The sequence below is a fragment of the Moschus berezovskii genome, chromosome 9 (assembly GCF_049115385.1).
Source record: "Moschus berezovskii isolate FMDL1 chromosome 9, NW_MosBer_1.0, whole genome shotgun sequence".
Taxonomy (NCBI): domain Eukaryota; kingdom Metazoa; phylum Chordata; class Mammalia; order Artiodactyla; family Moschidae; genus Moschus; species Moschus berezovskii.
Window position 1 is genome coordinate 78,996,181 of NC_142468.1, and position 19,395 is coordinate 79,015,575.

Genomic DNA, 19,395 nt, shown 5'->3' on the forward strand with positions numbered 1-19,395 from the left:
GGATTAAAATTTGACTGGGAGGCAGAAATCTACACTTTCTTCCATTCATTCAATCTTTAAAATACACTCATAAAAGAAAAAATTGTGATGATGACATCCTGTTTCTATTCAGGAAAGTATTTGTCTTGGGGGCGAGGTGGAAAATATTTGATTTTGTGGAATCAGACTCATAATAGCATGAATTTTGAGTTCTGACTTTCTCCAAGATAACATTTCATTCATGTTGTTATCTTTAGGAGAGAAGACTCAGCATCACATGACTGAAACTAAGAAGGGGGTGGGAATAACCATTGATTTACTCTTAACATTGATTTTTTACCAGGTAAGCAGCATGTATTAAAAAAAAAAAAAAAAAGGAAAAAAGTCCCATTACTTAAAAACCCGTGGTTAGGAAAAAGGCAGTACTTTCTCACAGATAGGCTGCTGATAGGGGCAATTTTAAATGATCCTGAAGAACCATGTGTTCCAAATAATTGTGTATAATAATTATGTGAAATATATTCATTTCAGCCTTGTTCAGAAAAACTGAAAATAATTTTATTGTCTAACAATAACAATACATACTGATTAAATACATTTTGTTCTATCAATAACATGGACTATTCTGCCGCTATTAAAATGACTTCTCCTTTTCCATATTCAGTGATGTTGAATTTTTATACCATTGACTTTTTTATTTAAATCTTCTCTCTTGGAATTTAAATAGTCCTCTGAGGGTTTTTTAGCCACTACCCAGATATCGGAGAAGGCAATGGCAACTACTCCAGTACTTTTGCCTGGAAAATCCCATGGACAGAGGAGCCTGGTAGGCAGCAGTCCATGGGGTCGCTAAGTGGGACACGACTGAGCGACTTCACTTTCACTTTTCGCTTTCATGCATTGGAGAAGGAAATGGCAACACACTCCAGTGTTCTTGCCTGGAGGATCCCAGGGACGGAGGAGCCTGGTGGGCTGCCGTCTGTGGGGTCAAACAGGGTCGGACACGACTGAAGTGACTTAGCAGTAGCAGATATCTTCCCAAACACCACCCTAAGTCAAATGCAAATTATCATTCCCAGGCAGCCAAACTAAGGCTTCAGTCCTGATTCTGTCTGAGGATGAAGCATTTCTACACTGCCAACTTGGTTCTAAATATTTTAACTCTGGTCTGCCATTTTATTTTGGCCTCAGTGATATAAGACAAATTGGATGCTTTTCAAAGAAATGGCTTTGGACACTATTAACGTATAATACTTGTCTCCAAAGAGGTAAGCAAGAAATCCTCTCCATACCTAATTTAATTCTAAATTAAATATAATAATAAAAAAACTTCTCAAATCTTTTTATCCTATAAAATCATGAAACTTATCCTCATTCTTGTAGACCATATTTAAGTAGGGAAAGGAAAGTCCACAGAAAATTCACCACAAATTTCCCTTTAAGGAGTCATATTAAACACTCTAAGATAAGACAGAAACAAAAATCTTTGTATTCATAAAAACAGACTTTTGCTCTAATTTGTTGCAATGAAATAAGGTTAGAGATCATATTAAATTACACACATTAGTTTGATGTTGAACATAGCTCTTTATTAAGCTAATTTTTCTTCAGAAAGAACAAACTAAGTAATTCATTTTGGTACATAGAAATTTTTCTGGGAATATGGTCACTAAGTGCATAGGTTACTTTTTCTACCAAAGGATACTGGAAGCAAGGAGAATTTGTGAGACAAGATGGAAAATTTACGAAGAGTCTTATGTCTATAAAAATGAAATTAAAAATTGGTAATTGTCCTTACATTGGCTTTGTATCCAGAATTTAGTAACAAATGTAGATTGAGTTCATTCATCTATTCTTTCAACACTAATGTCTTAAGACTTAATGCCATCCACTGTTCTAGATACTGGAAGTTTGAAGATCTGCCACCAAGCCCATAAATATCTTCAAGTATTTAAAAACAAAGCATATGGCGAATATGAGTAACTTGTTCACTGTGTGAACACTTGTTCTGGGCTTCAGTAAACATAGTACTGTCACAATGAACATGGAACTGAGATATGTATAGAGAACATTGGAGGGAATCTATTTCAGAGAAAAAAAAATTTCCTTAGCCTTGAACAGAAAAAGTGATATGATTTGTTTTATGTAGCTGTTTTTATTCTATTATTCAATTAGGTTTAGTTTTGTTTTAAAATGACACAGAGCTTATAAAATGGAAAACTGCTATACAAGGAAGATCCTATTATTGGCTTTGTTGAGAAAGTTTTTGTGCAAGCAAGAATTCTGAAGACCACCAATAATAAATGATACCAGGATTGTCAATTTTAGGTTTGGCTCCTCTATTTCTCAGTAAATCTGCAAATCAAAGTTCTACATTTAGGTTTGTTTCATTCATATTTGTAGCTCATTTTTGAAGGTATTCGAGGTCCTGGCATAGAAGGTGACATTGCCATTGATGATGTATCAGTTGCAGAAGGAGAATGTGCAAAACAAGACCTACCGACCAAGAGTAAGTGTCTCTTCTTGAATCTATTGGTGCGATGTTAAAGTAAAGTAATGACTATTAGGCTAATATGGTCTAATTGTTAAAATGAATTTATTTTTAGTTTGTTTATTCAAAAATTTCCTATGCATGAAACTCTAAAATTTCAAACATATTTTAAAATCAAATTATTAAATCCAGTGGTAGACACTAGACTTCAGTTATTTGACCTAAAATTAAAGTAATTCTGATTTTGGTTCATATAAGGCATGCACACTTTGATTTTTAATTAAGGTTTTACGTATTTTGTTTGTTATTAATTTCAGAGGAAATTTAAACTATTATTAAAGTATCTGGCTAATCCAAATAATCAACCTACATTTATATAGCCATGGCTATTTTTATTCCCCTAAGTTTATGAATGTATTTTCTAGGTCTGACTTTTGCCAACCATTTTAACAGATTCAATCTTATACAAAGTAATGGAGTAGCGTGATTTTTTTCCTGGTATGATTAATCTCCTACGTGCATCACAATCTTGTTTAGTAATTTGGTTTCACTGTTTATTCTGGTTTGAGTATTATGATATAATGATATCTTCAAATTGTATTTTTTTCACCAAAAATTCAGTTTTAGTGAAAGAGATTTATATAGAAAATTATAAATAATGCAAAAAGTATCAGAGTTATGTATTGGGCTTTTTTTTTTAATCCTCATTATATTATTCATGTGAAGGTGAGAAATTTAAAATTATTCTTATGAAAAATTCCTCCAATTGAAGGATTTTCGTAGAACCATCTGGAATCTTTAATTTTGTGGTTATTTAAAGAGGTGGCAATCAAACTAAATATATACAAATAACTCATCAATTATTTAACACAAAAAGAGCATGAAAATCCACTTTGTATAAGTCTAGAGCAAATCAGAGTCTTTGTGAATTGAGTATATTTGGTGAGAAATTATATCAGTCTGGATGTTGAAAGTCAAATTTATACAACTGTCAACTGATTGCTCATAAAAAGTGAACTGACTCCATTTTTGAATATTGTTAAGGGACAAAAATTAAGATTGTGTATAACAATGAGCCATTTTACTCACTTTTTTTCACCTTCTTGTCATGACACTTAATATTTCAAGTAACAATTTTAGTAAAAATTTCTCCTCGTATCTGGTTAGTTTTGCTTTAGAAAACCAGTAGCTAAATCCAAATGAAATAGGTTTATCAAATACACAGAAAAGCAAGCGTTCTTCTCAGAGGGAAAACAGATTTCTTTTGAATTTCAGAAGATGGATCCAAGACAGTAACATTATATTAACTGAAGATAGTTACCATCTTATACAGAAATCTTACATTTTGATGATTAAATGAAAATTATTATGAATCAAATACACTTTCCAAATGAGGAAAGCAGGAGAACATAATTTACTCTCCCAAAAGGAGAAAGGAGAAATGTAGCCACAGTGAAATGACCATGAAAACCCATAGGCACTTTATTATTATATGATGGAACAGTTTCATAATCAGTTTTCTTCTCCTAAACTACTAAATCCAGAAAAATGTGTGACTATATTAAGTAAGATATCTATATTTATTGGCAGTATCTTTATTTAGCCTCTATTCAGTTCAGTTCAATCGCTCAGTCGTGTCCGACTCCCTGCGACCCCATGAATCACAGCACGCCAAGCCTCCCTGTCTATCACCAACTCCTGGAGTTCACCCAAACTCATGTCCATCGAGTTGGTGATGCCATCCAGCCATCTCATTCTCCATCGTCCCCATCTCCTCCCACCCCCAATCCCTCCTACCATCAGACTCTTTTCCAATGAGTCAACTCATCGCATGAGGTGGCCAAAGTATTGGAGTTTCAGCTTTAGCCTCTGTAAATCAGAGAAAATAAATCTAATTGAAGGAAAAAATTTCTTTGCTATGAGATAATATTCTGTTATATTTGTTTCTCTTTAACCATCACTTTTTAAGTTCATTTTGATGAAAACTGTTGGATGAATATTAAATTTATATTAATTTTTAAGTGCAAACCAGCTTGGAGGCCAAAGGCCTCTTCCTAATTGCTCAGGCTCCCAACCCCTCTCCAGTAGTTGATATAGTACTCTGACCACGCTATCAGAAGCTGAGATTGTGTGTCCCTGTCTAACCCCAGCTCACTCCTAGGTGAGACCCATTTTGTAACTTAAGACAGGTTAATGAATTATTGGGTTTGTCCTTGTGAGTCCTCCTAGGTAAACTACACATTCTAAGAGGTATCATCTGGATATGAAATTTACTTAAATTACCAGCTACAGGAGGCATCTCAATGCTGATCGGTGAAACAATTTTTAGTTAGATCAGACTTCATAGCACTTTAAAAAATTACACTAAGGAGAAAATGATTTACCTAATTTACAGATAATTGACTGATCTAAATATATATAATCCATTATTTGCAGTAGTTAATTCCTTTACCCATAATAATCCCTAGCTAGTTTTCATACAGTAGATTTTCTCTCAGTGGTCTTTAAGCTTAAACATATTGGAAAACTTTAAAAATAAAAAGCTGACCTTTTAGATTTTTGAGAATTTTCTCTGTGTGCATGCCTTCATGTGGCCAGCAAAACTCTGAGGTTGAGCTAAGCCACAAACTCATATAAATATCTTCTGAACAGGTTTTGTAGCATATCATATCAATTCAAAAATCTGAAATAGTTTAATTTTATCAAGTTTCTAGGCATATATTCAAGTTATTTTCCTTTTCACTTGTCTTGGAAATGAATCTGATAAATGAAACAAACCAAACCAAAACAGCAAATGTTTTTCAAAAATATCTTGTATACTAAAATTGTTTTGTTAGTTCACTAAAGTTGTATATTGGTAGCTTCATGGGGTACTTAGTCTCCTTTTCCATTTGTTTCTTGGCATTTATTTCCTTGTCTTTAGATTCCGTTGATGGTGCTGTTGGAATTTTAGTACATATATGGCTTTTTCCGGTTATCGTCCTCATCTCTATCTTAAGTCCTCGGTGACCTTACCCTGGCAGAGGCTATAAAAGATTCACCAGGCACTAGCATGAAGAAAGAGTCTTTGTAAATGGACACTGAAAAAACAAACTACCAAAGATTCCTCCACTGACTACTGACTCAAAAATAAAATAATAAAAACAAAATTTTTTAAGCACTGGGGATAAAAAGACATCATGGAAATATAACTTATTCCGCACTACAAATAAAAGAAAATCTTGACCTGAGTAGAGAAGAGACCTTCAGGTGCTTCTGTGGCTAAAAAGATTACATACAGCATCATCTGGTCATCTGGTTGAACTCGGGAAAAAAAAAAAAGCTATAGAAATCCTTGTCAAAGCACAAAGTCATGGCTGGTTTTGTTTCAAATGAATAGTTTGCTTGTTACTATGGAAACCTAATGGCCTGCCAACGAAAACCTCACTGTAAACAGGGTACGTGAAGAGCTGGCATTTATTTTCCTTTTGAGAAGGTTTTGCATAGAGAATTAATAAATATAGGCCCTTTTACCTTTGGTTGTTACCCTTCCTTGACAATAACCCAAACTCAGAATTATTTAAAACATTCTTCTTCCTCCCCACCTTATTATCCCGATCCCACCTTTATTATTATTATTTGTTTTCCTCCCATGGCTAAACTAGATAACTGTATGCTGTCTCTTTTTGCATGCACTACTATCCAGGATGGTAAAGCTGGGCTTACACATGACACAGGCTTATCAGAGTTTGCTTGAGGCCACGTGAACACTAAGTCATCTGTTCCAACGAAGAAACCAAACCACCATCTTTCATAAATTGCCATGGAAACCAAGTGCCTTCAATGAGACAACCCTGAATAATTTTCGACTCAGAAGTTTGCACTGCTAAGAGTGGTTTGTGTAAAACTATTTTATAAACAAACCACAGAGCCTAAATGTGCAAATTACAGGCAAGACAACAAAGCCGCTTCTGAAGAGAAAGGACCGAAGCTGCTGCGTAAGCCCATGCAGACGAGATATTTGTTGTTTGACTTTCTAGACAGCCATGGCCTTTTGGCTTATTGTCCATTAGAAAATAACTTCCATTGAGACCAGACATGGGAGCAACAATTTTTTTCTTCCAGGTTATTAAATGGGTCAACCAGAACAAAAGGTTGTTAAGATAATAATTAGCGCAGAAGGTGGTAAAACACAAGCGTGATTTTTTACTCTGACCTCCATTTGAAATGAAATTGGCCCTAGCTTTAGAGGGAACAAGAAAATGTCTGTTATTGCAGTGCATGCAAACTCTACAGTGGAACTGGGCCTGAAAAATCTGGCTTTATTCTAAACACTGAGGGTAAAATGCCTCTGCCCTTTAATCAGACACTGTGCAAATTGTGAAATATTATTTTATTATTTTGCCAAGATTAAAAAACACTTTTACAAAAAAAACAAAAACCTGTAAAAAAGATTTTGAGCTACCTGAGGACAAATCATACCTTTAACCAGCCAGTTTTCCAGTGCATTGTAAATTTCACTTAAACCTGTTGGTTATGAAAATTTGAAGATCTTTTTCCTTAAATTATCTCAGCTTTCAACTTCATTTAAAAAAACTTTGTCTAAAGAAGAATACTATTATTATATGTTCTTTCAACACCCCAGGATTAAAAAACTGATTATGCAAGTAATTGGGATATAAGTATTAAATTATAACATTTGCAAATATTAATATAAAAAGCACAACAAAATGTAGTGGAAAAATGACAAAGCTTGATTTTTTTAAAAGAAAATTCTGTAGAAATGTTTGTGCAAATTCAGTAATTCAACTTAAAAGATAATTTTACAGCTGTGTTCAGTAAAGCCTCTTTCCAGGAAAGGTATGAAAAGCGGTATGTGTGTTTGTTGAACAGTGCTTCCTTATCACCAAAATGAGACTAGTTATACAATTTACTGGTTATGTTACCATGGGATAGGTCTTCAGTGCTTCATATACTGTAATGTCTGCAGGAAGAAATTCTGACAGGGAATCTCTGATGCACTCTCCCTTATATGTAATACATGTTAAAAAAAGAAAGCAAACTTTTGAAAGTAAAATATGAAACAAATATGAACTTGGAATTTAATGTGTATTTTCATAGTTAAAGAGGGGACCAGTCTGAATATTCCAGTAGTAATAGAATCGAGCTAACTCAAGTTCTTTAAATTAAGCAGAATAAACAGATGAATTTAATAACATATTTGAACAGATCAGGCATATTGAAAAAAATTTCAAAATTATAGTCACCTATCTGTTTTATCAAACCAGAGAAATTAAAGTAAACAATATTTGAGGCACTTAACTTCATATTTACTAAATCTCCCTTCACCTTGACTTCCATTTTATGTGGCAACTAACCACTTCTCTCCACTCTCCCATATTAGCAAATCATATTTTTCAATTGATTTCTGCATATTCATTTCTGATAATATCAATAAAAATATTCTAGATCAAAAGAGAGGCTTAACTCATTGCACCTGGCCTTCTTTCCTTGATCTTTATTTGAGTGAGGCTTTTGCAAAAATCACAACAAAACAAAATCTACATTCAGAATATTTGGATATGTATATGTCCTTCCCAGAAAAAGAATCAAGTCTTTTCTCCTAAGTCACCCTGCACAAAGAAACTGCTGTCAGAAAAAGATACAGTTCTACTACTTAACATGCACAAAGTACTAAAGTCTTTCTATAACCTTTCACACAGTAAGAATACACAAGGCTTCAGAAGTTCATGAGAACTGGCTGGTACTCCAAAAAGTAATTTTGATTAAATGAGAAATTGCAGATGAGTGCCAAAAACAAAAGAGTAATCAGAACTGCAAATCAATCAACTTTATTGGTATGGTAATAAATTAAAATATATAACTCAAGTGGTTTCTAGCTTGCTTATATAAACCAACAAACATAGAATCAATGTTTTTCACTCAGAGCAAATGTTTAGTTGCTTTAATTGAAAGGCAATGGATAAAAATGCAGAAATTTTTAAAAGGTTGGCATACAGGGAATGTAAATTGTGAGGTATTCCCTTCTTTAATATTAGTTATAATAATGACAACTCTAAAGCACTTAATCTGTTTACCAACTGCCTTCCTTTTCCTAATACTTTTGTATATGAGTTGAACTCTCCCATGTATTCCCCCTTTTCATTTTTGATACTTTTTAAGTGTAATTGATGCCAGTATTTTGTGTTGTTCTTCTCTCATAGGAAGGCATTAGGCAATGGAGCTTTTAATTTCTTGGGAGAAAGATTATATCATATAATCTACTGCCAGTAGTTGATCCTAGTTAATAAGAAGCATTACTCTGTTTCATCAGTTCAAAGATGCTTGTTTATCCACATTTTAACATCTCTGCAATCAGGCGTATTTTCATTACAATTAGCAGCATTTCTGTGTCGTGATATATAAAATAAGAGTGCATCCTAAAAACAATGGCATCTTAGTTATTGAAATTCACCAAAGTTTCCAAAAGTTTCAAATCCTGCCCAGTGTTATTACTTTTCAATAGAAATAATAGCCACTTCGTATTTGTAGGATTTATATTATTTATTGAATACACATTATTTAACATAACTTTAATTTTGTGCTTTTAAAAAATCTGAGTCTTTTCTTACATACATTATAATACAAACCTAGTCCTGCTTTCTTTTTTTTTTCTACTACCTATTTTTTAGTTCTATCATGAATTACAATATGCCACGTACCCCTGGATTAAAATGTTTTCTGTTTTTATGTGATTCATAGCACTCAATGTGTTAGAAGTTTGGCCTGCCATTAAATTTATTTCAGAGATTTGAAAAATGCATGGTGCATCACAATGTCATGTAATAGGCTAAACTAATGGTATTTCATTTCACCTACATCACAGCATCGACTTTGGCATGGCAATGAATGGATTGTGATAATTACAATAATGAGAAATGCAAACCAGCTGGTCAAGTTACATCATGTTAAAAATGGTAAAAAAAAAAAAAAAAATTCTTTACTTTTATATTTTAAAAATATGAATGACAACTGTAATAACTTTTCACCAAACATGCATTTTTATTTTAAAGACTTTATAATAAACTTATCTGTCAAAATGTGTAATTTGAAGAACAATTAATTTAGTTCCATACTTCTGACTGTATGAAACTGGCTGTGGTGTTTTTCATGATCAATTTTTGTTTGTTTTGATTAGTGAATTGAAGGATACTGATAGACTACATAATCAGACTTTGATAGAATGACTTCAAAGGATTCTATTGAATGCATATTCTTTATCAACAAACTTTTTTTTTAATGTGCCTTTCAAAGATCAGAGCCTCTCAACAGACATTTAAACTGGAAAAAATTTGTTCTGAATGCATTTTCTTCTTGGGTGATGGCTGCTGCTGCTGCTAAGTCACTTCAGTCGTGTCCGACTCTGTGTGACCCCATAGACGGAAGCCCACCAGGCTCCCCCGTCCCTGGGATTCTCCAGGCAAGAACACTGGAGTGGGTTGCCATTTCCTTCTCCAATGTGTGAAAGTGAAAAGCGAAAGTGAAGTCGCTCAGTCGTGTCCGACCCTTAGCGACCCCACAGACTGCAGCCTACCAGGCTCCTCCATCCATGGAATTTTCTAGGCAATAGTACTGGAGTGGCTTGCCATTGCCTTCTCCTGGGTGATGGCTACTTCTTACTAATTGCTTCGTCTGCATCTCAACGAGGCAGAAGGTATACTCTTCTTGCAACTGGGTAGCTGATGTCAAGGAAGAATTATTGCATTTTCTGTGAAAACAATAAAATCATAGGGTTCAATCCCAAGTTATTTCCTTTCCTACAATGCTCCCTGTGTGACTAACTGGCTTGATTAGTTTTCTTAGTGCTTATTTTTAAAAAGCAACGTCTCTGGCATTTTCTAGTAAAGCTACTGCAGAATGATCAGAACGTTTTTTCAAATATAGTATAAAAAGGTCTCTGCTGATATCCATAATATTTATAAGTAAATATGTATGTTATTACCTAGAAAAAGTAAGACTTAAAAACGAAATTTTAATGTGAAATATGCCAGTTCAGAATCAGTCTATCATATGTATATGTCTGTTTGGAAACAGAAGTGAAAGTTAGGTTAGGGAGAGATAAATATTCCATATATTTGTATATGGACTACTTTATTGACATTAATATAAGGCTTAATAAATCATGATTGGTGATTTAATTACTCTGAATCTACATTGAGTATATTGGAATTAAGGAATTGGAATTCAAAATTTGAATAAGGCAAGTGTTAAACTCTGGGTAGAAACTGAAATAGTTTTTCTTAAAGGAACATTTACAACTGATGAATTTAACTTCCATTGTACTAATTTTCCATAAGTTGAGTTTAAATGTCATCTTATTTTTCAATAAAGTGATGGAAAATTCTATGAAATAGGGATTAGCCTATTAGTTTCAGTTTGTTTTAGTATGGCTCTCAGTTGTTGTCCTGGATTTCCAGGATACCGTTTTTATTTCTTGAGGCATCAGTATATTGAAATGTATACGTTCAATCAAATATATGCTGTGTTAAATTCATATCGAATATTAGTTACATTTTAGATCTCAAAGTTTAGATTTAACTTACTTTTCCTTTTGATATTTTCCTTCTGCTAATAGTTGCAGATAGCTGTATGTAATCTTCCCTTGGATTTTCTTTCAATAAATGAAATTATGTTAAATACTATTCTAGTGTTTTGGGGGAAATTTCTGCTCTTAATAAGCACTTAGGTTAGAAACAAAAAGATATTTAGTATAGTAATTATATTTTCAAATTAAGATGAAAATGCCATCATTTCTCTCACCATTGAATAGCTTTTATAGACTCAACACTGCAGTGAAGCACAATTAGCCCATTAAAGATATGTGTTGATTTTTGCATCCTTTCTGAGGGATCATTTATAAGATTGTGTTAAACAAGTAGGCACTAAAGTTTTCCTGAATAAACTGTGATTTAAGAATGGTGGCTCAATTTAGTAACTGTGGGCTTCTGTATAGTATGTGAAATAACTGACTACAGATTAACAGTACTACTATTTTCCAGGATGAAAGTTTTAATCACATATTTCATGGAGGCACTGTATATATATCATCCAAAAAAAAATTTTTGAACTGAAAATCACATTGGAAATTCTGAGTGAGACTGACAAAGCCACAACCCTATTAAAGATCACAGCCGTCATTCTCAAAAGCTTCACTCTGGCAATCACTTGCCGGCATTTAACGGGGGTGTTTACTATCCTCCCGAAAACATTGGGCAGGAAGAACAAACCTGCCAGCATGCCTGCAATGTGAACCTAGTGTCTCACAACTGAAAATTGGCTTGAGCTTACCCTGCTGACTGCTTTGCCAGCAGTCCAGCATTTAAAACCTTGAATTCCTGTCTGTTCATCTGTAGTTGTGTTTACATCTCTCTTACTTAAGCAGTTTTCAACACACTTCTGTGGTTCTTTTGATATAGTGAACGTGCAGGTGTATGTCTGACTCTGCCAGGGACTGTGTCCAGATCCGGTCTTTATTGCTAAAACAGACATCTTTGAGTATTTGAATCACTGCATATGCCATATTTACTCTTGTGTAGGTAGGCCAATTTTCCTCCAGCTAAAGATATAATTTAAAATTATTTCTCCCTGCTTACTTCTCCACTTTCTCCCATTGCCTATGCTAAATAATTCAGCTCAGTACTCCAAAAGTGCTGTGAGTCACCCAGCCCATCTATATTCTTTCAGGGTTATAGAGAAGGTCAAAACATGCAAAAAAAAAAAAAAAAAGAGCCTATATAGAACAGACTTAGAGAAAAAGTGGAAAAATCTCAACAGATCAAAGTAATCGCTTCGACTGAACAAAATTTCATTTTTATTTTGATCTCATTTCCTGGAAACGGCACACAATTCAGGAAGACTAGTTAGGCAAGGGAGTGAAAAATTCATTGCAGCTAGCCTGCTTCTCGTCTGAAGCTCAAGGTTTGAAACCTTTGCAGTTATGAACTGGAAATCCATGTGTTACATAATGCATTTCTGGAAAAATGCCCAAGACACATATGTGCTCTATGAAGCTCTAATACTAACATTAATCTAATGAACGATATATTAGAAAATGATTTGTGTACATCCTAATGGAAAGCATATTTTCTGAGCGAAGGTTATAGAATGAAATGCAAAAAATAATCCATCCCCTAAACACAGCTTCGAGCTACCACATCAACCAATAGGATAAGCTGGTGCACCTTTGCAGAATGCTGAACGATTGCTCTGTTTTCTGTCGCCCAGGGGAAAGCATTTTCCAAATCTCGTGCAGGTGTCTGAGAGAGACTACTTGAAAGAAGCTGCGTTTTCCTTTTTGAGCCCCTGGATGACTTTTTTTCATATATAAGCTTATTTTTTTTTAAATATCAGTTCATTTTTCAAATGCAGCAGAATCTAAGTCCCAGTTTATCCCAGGGGGTTAATTTGGTTAAACCTGATACATCATATTGTGACTGGCCTCATATTTTACTCGAAAAGGCATAGCATCTTTTACCTTTTATTTATAGTATCTTCATATTCATTTCTCAACTGAGGCAGGTATTTCAGGGAGAGCTTGCATTGATCTCTAATCTTTTTTTCTCTCTTTTTGTAACGTACACTTTTGCCCCTTAATAGCTCTGATAGCAGTTTGCTTTTTTTTTTAAGGAAAAGCAAGAGTTTGAGATCACGGATTTTTTTTAACCTGCTGAAGAGAGAATCAGACTTTGTCACCCAGTAGGTGACACAGCTTTAAATAAAATCTGCATCCCACTATTTTTTTAAAGTGCATTTGTCTTCAAGAGATGGAGCTTGACTTGACTCTTTCATGTAGCTGACTTCTGGTTAGTAACAGGTGAGAGTGAGGCCAGGCTCTAAAGAGACCTCACTCAGCTGTCTGGCAACAGCCTCGTTTCTCATGTCTCAAGTTGCCAGTGTGTGTGTGCATGCTCAGTCGCTCTGTCATGTCCAACTCTTTGTGACCTCATGGACTGTAGCCTGCCAGGCTCCTCTGTCCTTGGGATTACCCAGACAAGAGTACTGGAACGGATCGCCAGGTCGTCCTCCAGGGGATCTTCCCAATGCAGGGATCGAACCCATATCTCCTGCGTCGGCAGGCAGATTCTTTACCACTGAACCACCCAGGAAGCTGCCAGTACTGGCAAAGTCAGGTTTAAAACTGGAAAGCCTGGGGTTTCAGTGTCACTTTGAGTTGCGCCATGCAGTTTAGTGCACACAAATTGAGCATGAGAGCCAGCAGCTCAATTTAGACTTACAGATGCAAATATAATTAACCCATGACTTTTCAACAGGTTGCTCCTCTTAGGGCCTTATTTTCTTGACAACTAGCATTATCCTAATACAACTGGCATTTTTCTTTTCTTTCCCAAACTCCTTTCTGGACTCCACATATCTTTTTGAGTCTAATCATCTGTTCCATTTTCTCTTCTCTAGGAGAAATGTGGATAATGCCCTCTGTGAAGCTCCAGAATCAGAGATACTTTGCAAATGATATGTGTCAAATGTTATTGTCATACTGCACACAGATCTCTGGTCTTGAGTGTATGTTAAGAAACACACTCATCTTTTACTGCTTCTGGCATGATTACAAATTAGCGCTCTTCTAAGGGAAGCCCTAGAGCACAAAAATGGGAGTTTTACGAAGAGACTTTGTGATAGGAGATAGCTTGATAAAAAAGATTGAGCAGAAGAACTGGGGTCCATTAGCAGCTCCGTTGCTGGCTATCTGCAAATATTTGAGCAGACCACTTAGCACCCTGGTCCTCAGTCTCCTCATGTAAAATGAGATGTCTAGGGTTAAATAATTTCTGCAGGCTCTTCTAGCCTTAAAACTCTACAACACAGAGAAGAGAAGGAACACTGTTTTGTTAACTCTTTCTCTAGGAAGAGATCCTTCTCACATTCCAGCACCACCTCTTGTTCTCAGACTGGATTTGCCTGTATAGGGTTAATTTCTTCCTCCTGTGGTTTAGATTCCTTAAGTTCCAAATTTATTTTCTCCCCCTTCTTTGTTATAGAACCTTGATCAATGAGCCCAGCATAGAGAAATAAAAACAAAACCCCAGCGGTCTTTGCAGCTATAGGTAGTCAATGAGATGTCACCGGAAGTTGTTAGGTGCTGCTTCCCGTGCCCTCTCCTTTCTTCTCTCCTAACTGAAACACAGTTCTGATGCATGCCTGGCACTCCAACCTCCACCTCAGACTCCCGAGGACACCCTGAAGATAGAAGTCATGTATTAGGACAACTAGAGAAGAAAAAAGAGAAGAGTCCAGTTCTCTAGGAATCTTGGGGCTTCCGTTCTAGCCTTAGACGACCTACCCCCCACCCACCCCCGTCTTCTTTTACTCAACAGAAAATTAAACTCTAACTTATTTAAACTATGTTTTTGGAAGAAGAAAATGGCAACCCACTCCAGTACTCTTGCCTGGACAATTCCATGGACGGAGGAGCCTGGTGGGTTACAGTACATGGGGTCACAAAGAGTCAGACACGATTGAGCAACTTCACTTTCTTTCTTTTTGAGTTTTCTGTTGCTACTGCTGCTAAGTCGCTTCAGTTGTGTCTGACTCTGTGTGACCCCATAGACATTAGCCCAACAGGCTCCCCCGTCCCTGGGATTTTCCAGGCAAGAACACAGGAGTGGGTTGCCATTTCCATCTCCAATGCATGAAAGTGAAAAGTGAAAGTAAAGTCGCTCAGTTGTGTCCGACTCTTAGCGACCCCATGGACTGCAGCCCACCAGGCTCCTCCGCCCATGGGATTTTCCAGGCAAGAGTACTGGAGTGGGTTGCCATTGCCTTCTCCGAGTTTTCTGTTACATGCAACCAAATATAGTCCCAACTGATAGAACCACATCATAGATATTTGGCCTTTAGCTAGTCATTTAACTTTTCTGTATCTCAGTTTACTCATCTGTAAAAATGGGCACAATAACAGGACTGGCTCAGAGAATCATTATAAGGATTAAATGAACTAATACATGTACAGTGATTAGAATTGTAACCAGAGCAGACTGAACGCTCAGTGAATCCAGTTCAGTTCAGTTCAGTTCAGTCGCTCAGTCGTATCCGACTCTTTGCGACCCCATGAATCACAGCACGCCAGGCCTCCCTGTCCATCACCAACTCTCAGAGTTCACTCAAACTCATGTCCACAGAGTCGGTGATGCCATCCAGCCATCTCATTCTCTGTCATCCCCTTCTCCTCCTGCCCCCAATCCGTCCCAGCATCAGAGTCTTTTCCAGTGAGTCAACTAGTCACATGAGGTGGCCAAAGTATTTGAGCTTCAGCTTTAGCATCAGTCCTTCCAATGAACACCCAGGACTGATCTCCTTTAGAATGGATTGGTTGATCTCCTTGCAGTCCAAAAGGCTCTCAAGAGTCATCTCCAATACCACAGTTCAAAAGCATCAATTCTTCGGCGATCAGCCTTCTTCACAGTCCAACTCTCACATCCATACATGACCACAGGAAAAACCACAGCCTTGACTAGATGGACCTTGGTCAGCAAAGTAAAGTCTCTGCTTTTTAATATGCTATCTAGGTTGGTCATAACTTTTCTTCCAAGGAGGAAATGTTTCTTAATTTCATAGCTGCAATCACCATCTGCAGTGATTTTGTAGCCCCCCAAAATAAAGTCTGACACTGTTTCCACTGTTTCCCCGTCTATTTCCCATGAAGTGATGGGACCAGATGCCATGATCTTTGTTTTCTGAATGTTGAGCTTCAAGCCAACCTTTTCACTCTCCTCTTTCACTTTCATCAAGAGGCGTTTGAGTTCCTCTTCACTTTCTGCCATAAGGGTGGTGTCATCTGCATATCTGAGGTTATTGATATTTCTCCCAGCAATCTTGATTCCAGCTTGTGCTTCTTCCAACCCAGCGTTCCTCATGATGTACTCTGCATATAAGTTAAATAAACAGGGTGACAATATACAACCTTGACGTACTCCTTTTCCTATTTGGAACCAGTCCGTTGTTCCATATCCAGTTCTAACTGTTGCTTCCTGACCTGCATACAGGTTTCTCAAGAGGTAGGTCAGGTGGTCTGGGATTCCCATGTCTTTCAGAATTTTCCACAGTTTATTGTGATCCACACAGTCAAAGGCTTTGGCATAGTCAATGAAGCAGAAATAGACACTTTTCTGGAACTCTCTTGCTTTTTCCATGATCCAGCAGATGTTGGCAATTTGATCTCTGGTTCCTCTGCCTTTTCTAAAACCAGCTTGAACATCTGGAAGCTCACAGTTCATGGATTGCTGAAGCCTGGCTTGGAGAATTTTGAGCATGACTTTACTAGGGTGTGAGATGAGTGCAATTGTGCGGTAGTTTGAGCTTCTTTGGCATTGCCTTTCTTTGGGATTGGGATGAAGACTGACCTTTTCCAGTCCTGTGGCCACTGCTGAGGCTGTGCGGGCGCAGGAAGGCCGAGAGGAGCTATTCCATGTTCAAGATCAGGAGGGGCGGCTGTGAGGAGATACCCCTCGTCCAAGGTAAGGTGCAGTGGCTGCACTTTGCTGGAGCAGCTGTGAAGAGATATCCCACGACCAGGGTAACAGAAACCCAAATAAGATGGTAGGTATTGCGAGAGGGCATCAGAGGGCAGACACACTGAAATCATAATCACAGAAAACTAGTCAATCTGATCACACAGACCACAGCCTTGTCTAACTCAAGGACTGTGAGCCATGCCGTGTAGGGCCACCCAAGACGGGCGGGTCATGGTGGAGAGGTCTGACAGAATGTGGTCCACTGGAGAAGGGAATGGCAAATCACATCAATATTCTTGCCTTGAGAACCCCATGAACAGTATGAAAAGGCAAAATGATAGGATACTGAATGTGGAATTCCCCAGGTCGGTAGGTGCCCAGTATGCTACTGGAGCTCAGTGGAGAAATAACTCCAGAAAGAATGAAGGGATGGAGCCAAAGCAAAAACAATACCCAATTGTGGATGTGACTGGTGATAGAAGCAAGGTCCGATGCTGTAAAGAGCAATATTGCATAGGAACTGGAATGTTAGGTCCATGAATCAAGCCAAGTTGGAAGTGGTCAAACAGGAGATGGCAAGAGTGAACGTAGACATTCTAGGAATCAGCGAACTAAAATGGACTGGAATGGGTGAATTTAACTCAGTGAATCCTGTCTGTCACTATTCTGCACTTGTACCATCCATAATACCATACTTGGAGTTTAAATATGAAAGGAGAGTGTGTGTGAAGAGGCAAACTCACGGAATTTGTTTCTTGCTGCATTCTTCAGAGTCAGAGACCTAGGCAAAGGGCCTAACAGAACCCTGATAATACAATAATGCATGCTTCTCAATTACAGTCACTTTAGAGATTCGCAAACACCTTCAGATAACCAAGTTCCTCTAGGCTTTAGCAGAGTGCTGAGCTGAAGGTGAATGCTGAGGCTCGTTTGTGTTGGCAGGTCACTAGCTGGCAGGGTCAGTGGCCGGAGCCCAAGTTCACCGTTCCAGTGAGGGCTAGCTGGCTGGTTCCATTCCATGGCCTTAGACTGCTGTGTACTTAACCCTGGTTAATTGCCCTCTGAACAGGATTCCAAGTTTCAGTTGTGTGGGAGAAGACATGTGGGCGTGTAACTCAGCCATCGGAGAAGGCAATGGCAAGCCACTCCAGTACTATTGCCTAGAAAATCCCATGGATGGAGGAGCCTGGTAAGCTGCAGTCCGTGGGGTCGCTAGGGGTCGGACGCGACTGAGCGACTTCACTTTCACTTTTCACTTTCACACATTGGAGAAGGAAATGGCAACCCACTCCAGTGTTCTTGCCTGGAGAATCCCAGGGACGGGGGAGCCTGGTGGGCTTCCGTCTATGGGGTCACACAGAGTCGGACACGACTGAAGTGACTTAGCAGCAGCAGCAGCAGCAACTCAGCCATGCTGGAGAAACTGCTTTCTCCACCTGCCAGCAGGAGCACGTGGGTTGTAATAGGCTTTTTTTTTTTTTTAAGAGTGATTTCCGGAATCTTTTTCAGAAATCTTTTTTTCCATCTGGCTTATTTAGAAGGCTTCTGAGCCTTAGGGTTTTAACTTTAGAGTGCCTCTCAGATTAGCTTCACTCCAATTTCAATATAAAAATGATGACAGTTGATATGTACTGAGGCACTCACTCTGACTCAGCACCATTGTAAGTGCTAACTCATATCATCCCATTTGATCCCCACAGAACTCTGCAAGGCAGTTATTACCATATCCCCTATATCCAGAGAAGGTTGCCCTAAGCCACAAACAGTGGGGTGACTTGCCCAGCAACCCCGGGAGAAGCAGCGGCAGAGCGAGGGGAGAGCCCACGCTCTTAGCCTGCACACAGTGTCCGTTTTGGTCATGAACTCTCCACTTCTGCCTCGGCTCGTCAAGCCTCAGCCCCTGTCGAGGGGTGGGCGGAGGTGTGACTCTTTGACCTAGTGCCTTTAATTGTAGTTGTATTTTTATGACTGGTTATTCCACTCTTCCTTTACTCACAAAGGATGATAAAATCTCTCAGGCAGCACTTCCACAAGATCAATACCAGGACTGTACTGTTTTCTGTGCTGGGGGCTTGTTGTCCTTCGTTGGTCGTTTATCTGAGTTCATTATCAAAAGCCCACAGGAACTTCTGGTCCGTGGCTCCAAGGCCACTTTTCCGGGGGCATTTTTCCAGGGGCATTCCTGCTAGTGATATCCAACTGGGGAGAATGATGTCTTGTAACACGTGCAAGAATAGGGCCTGTTTCCTTGATACTAACTGGCATTATCAATGTGTTAACAGCGTTTTGGCCGAGGTGGGGGGAGATAGGAAGTGAAAGAACTTCTAAAAAGCAGAAAGCTGTAAAAGTGGATTTTACTTCTGTGATCTTCCTCCCCAGACCCATTGTTGTTGTTGCTTAGTCGCTGAGTCACGGCCG

General features: G+C 37.8%; 1 protein-coding gene across 6 annotated transcripts in view; it reads left to right on the top strand.

Moving 5' to 3' along the window:
* Positions 1-19,395, top strand: part of LOC129562658 (MAM domain-containing glycosylphosphatidylinositol anchor protein 2-like) — an 89,298-nt gene that overhangs the window by 20,445 nt on the left and 49,458 nt on the right. For 2 of the 6 annotated variants that reach the window (XR_016038253.1, XM_055436040.2), the window contains exons 3-5: positions 237-322; positions 2,383-2,488; positions 5,394-5,908. Coding sequence is in view for 1 of the 6 variants with exons in the window: in XM_055436040.2 (XP_055292015.2) it covers positions 237-322; positions 2,383-2,488; positions 5,394-5,479 (278 nt within the window). In the remaining 5 variants the exon portion in view is untranslated. Of the gene's footprint in view, position 1; positions 196-236; positions 323-1,170; positions 1,248-2,382; positions 2,489-5,393; positions 5,909-19,395 lie in introns of those variants that run through there. The other 4 variants (XR_016038252.1, XR_008687236.2, XR_016038251.1 and 1 more) reach the window with 4 other exon arrangements.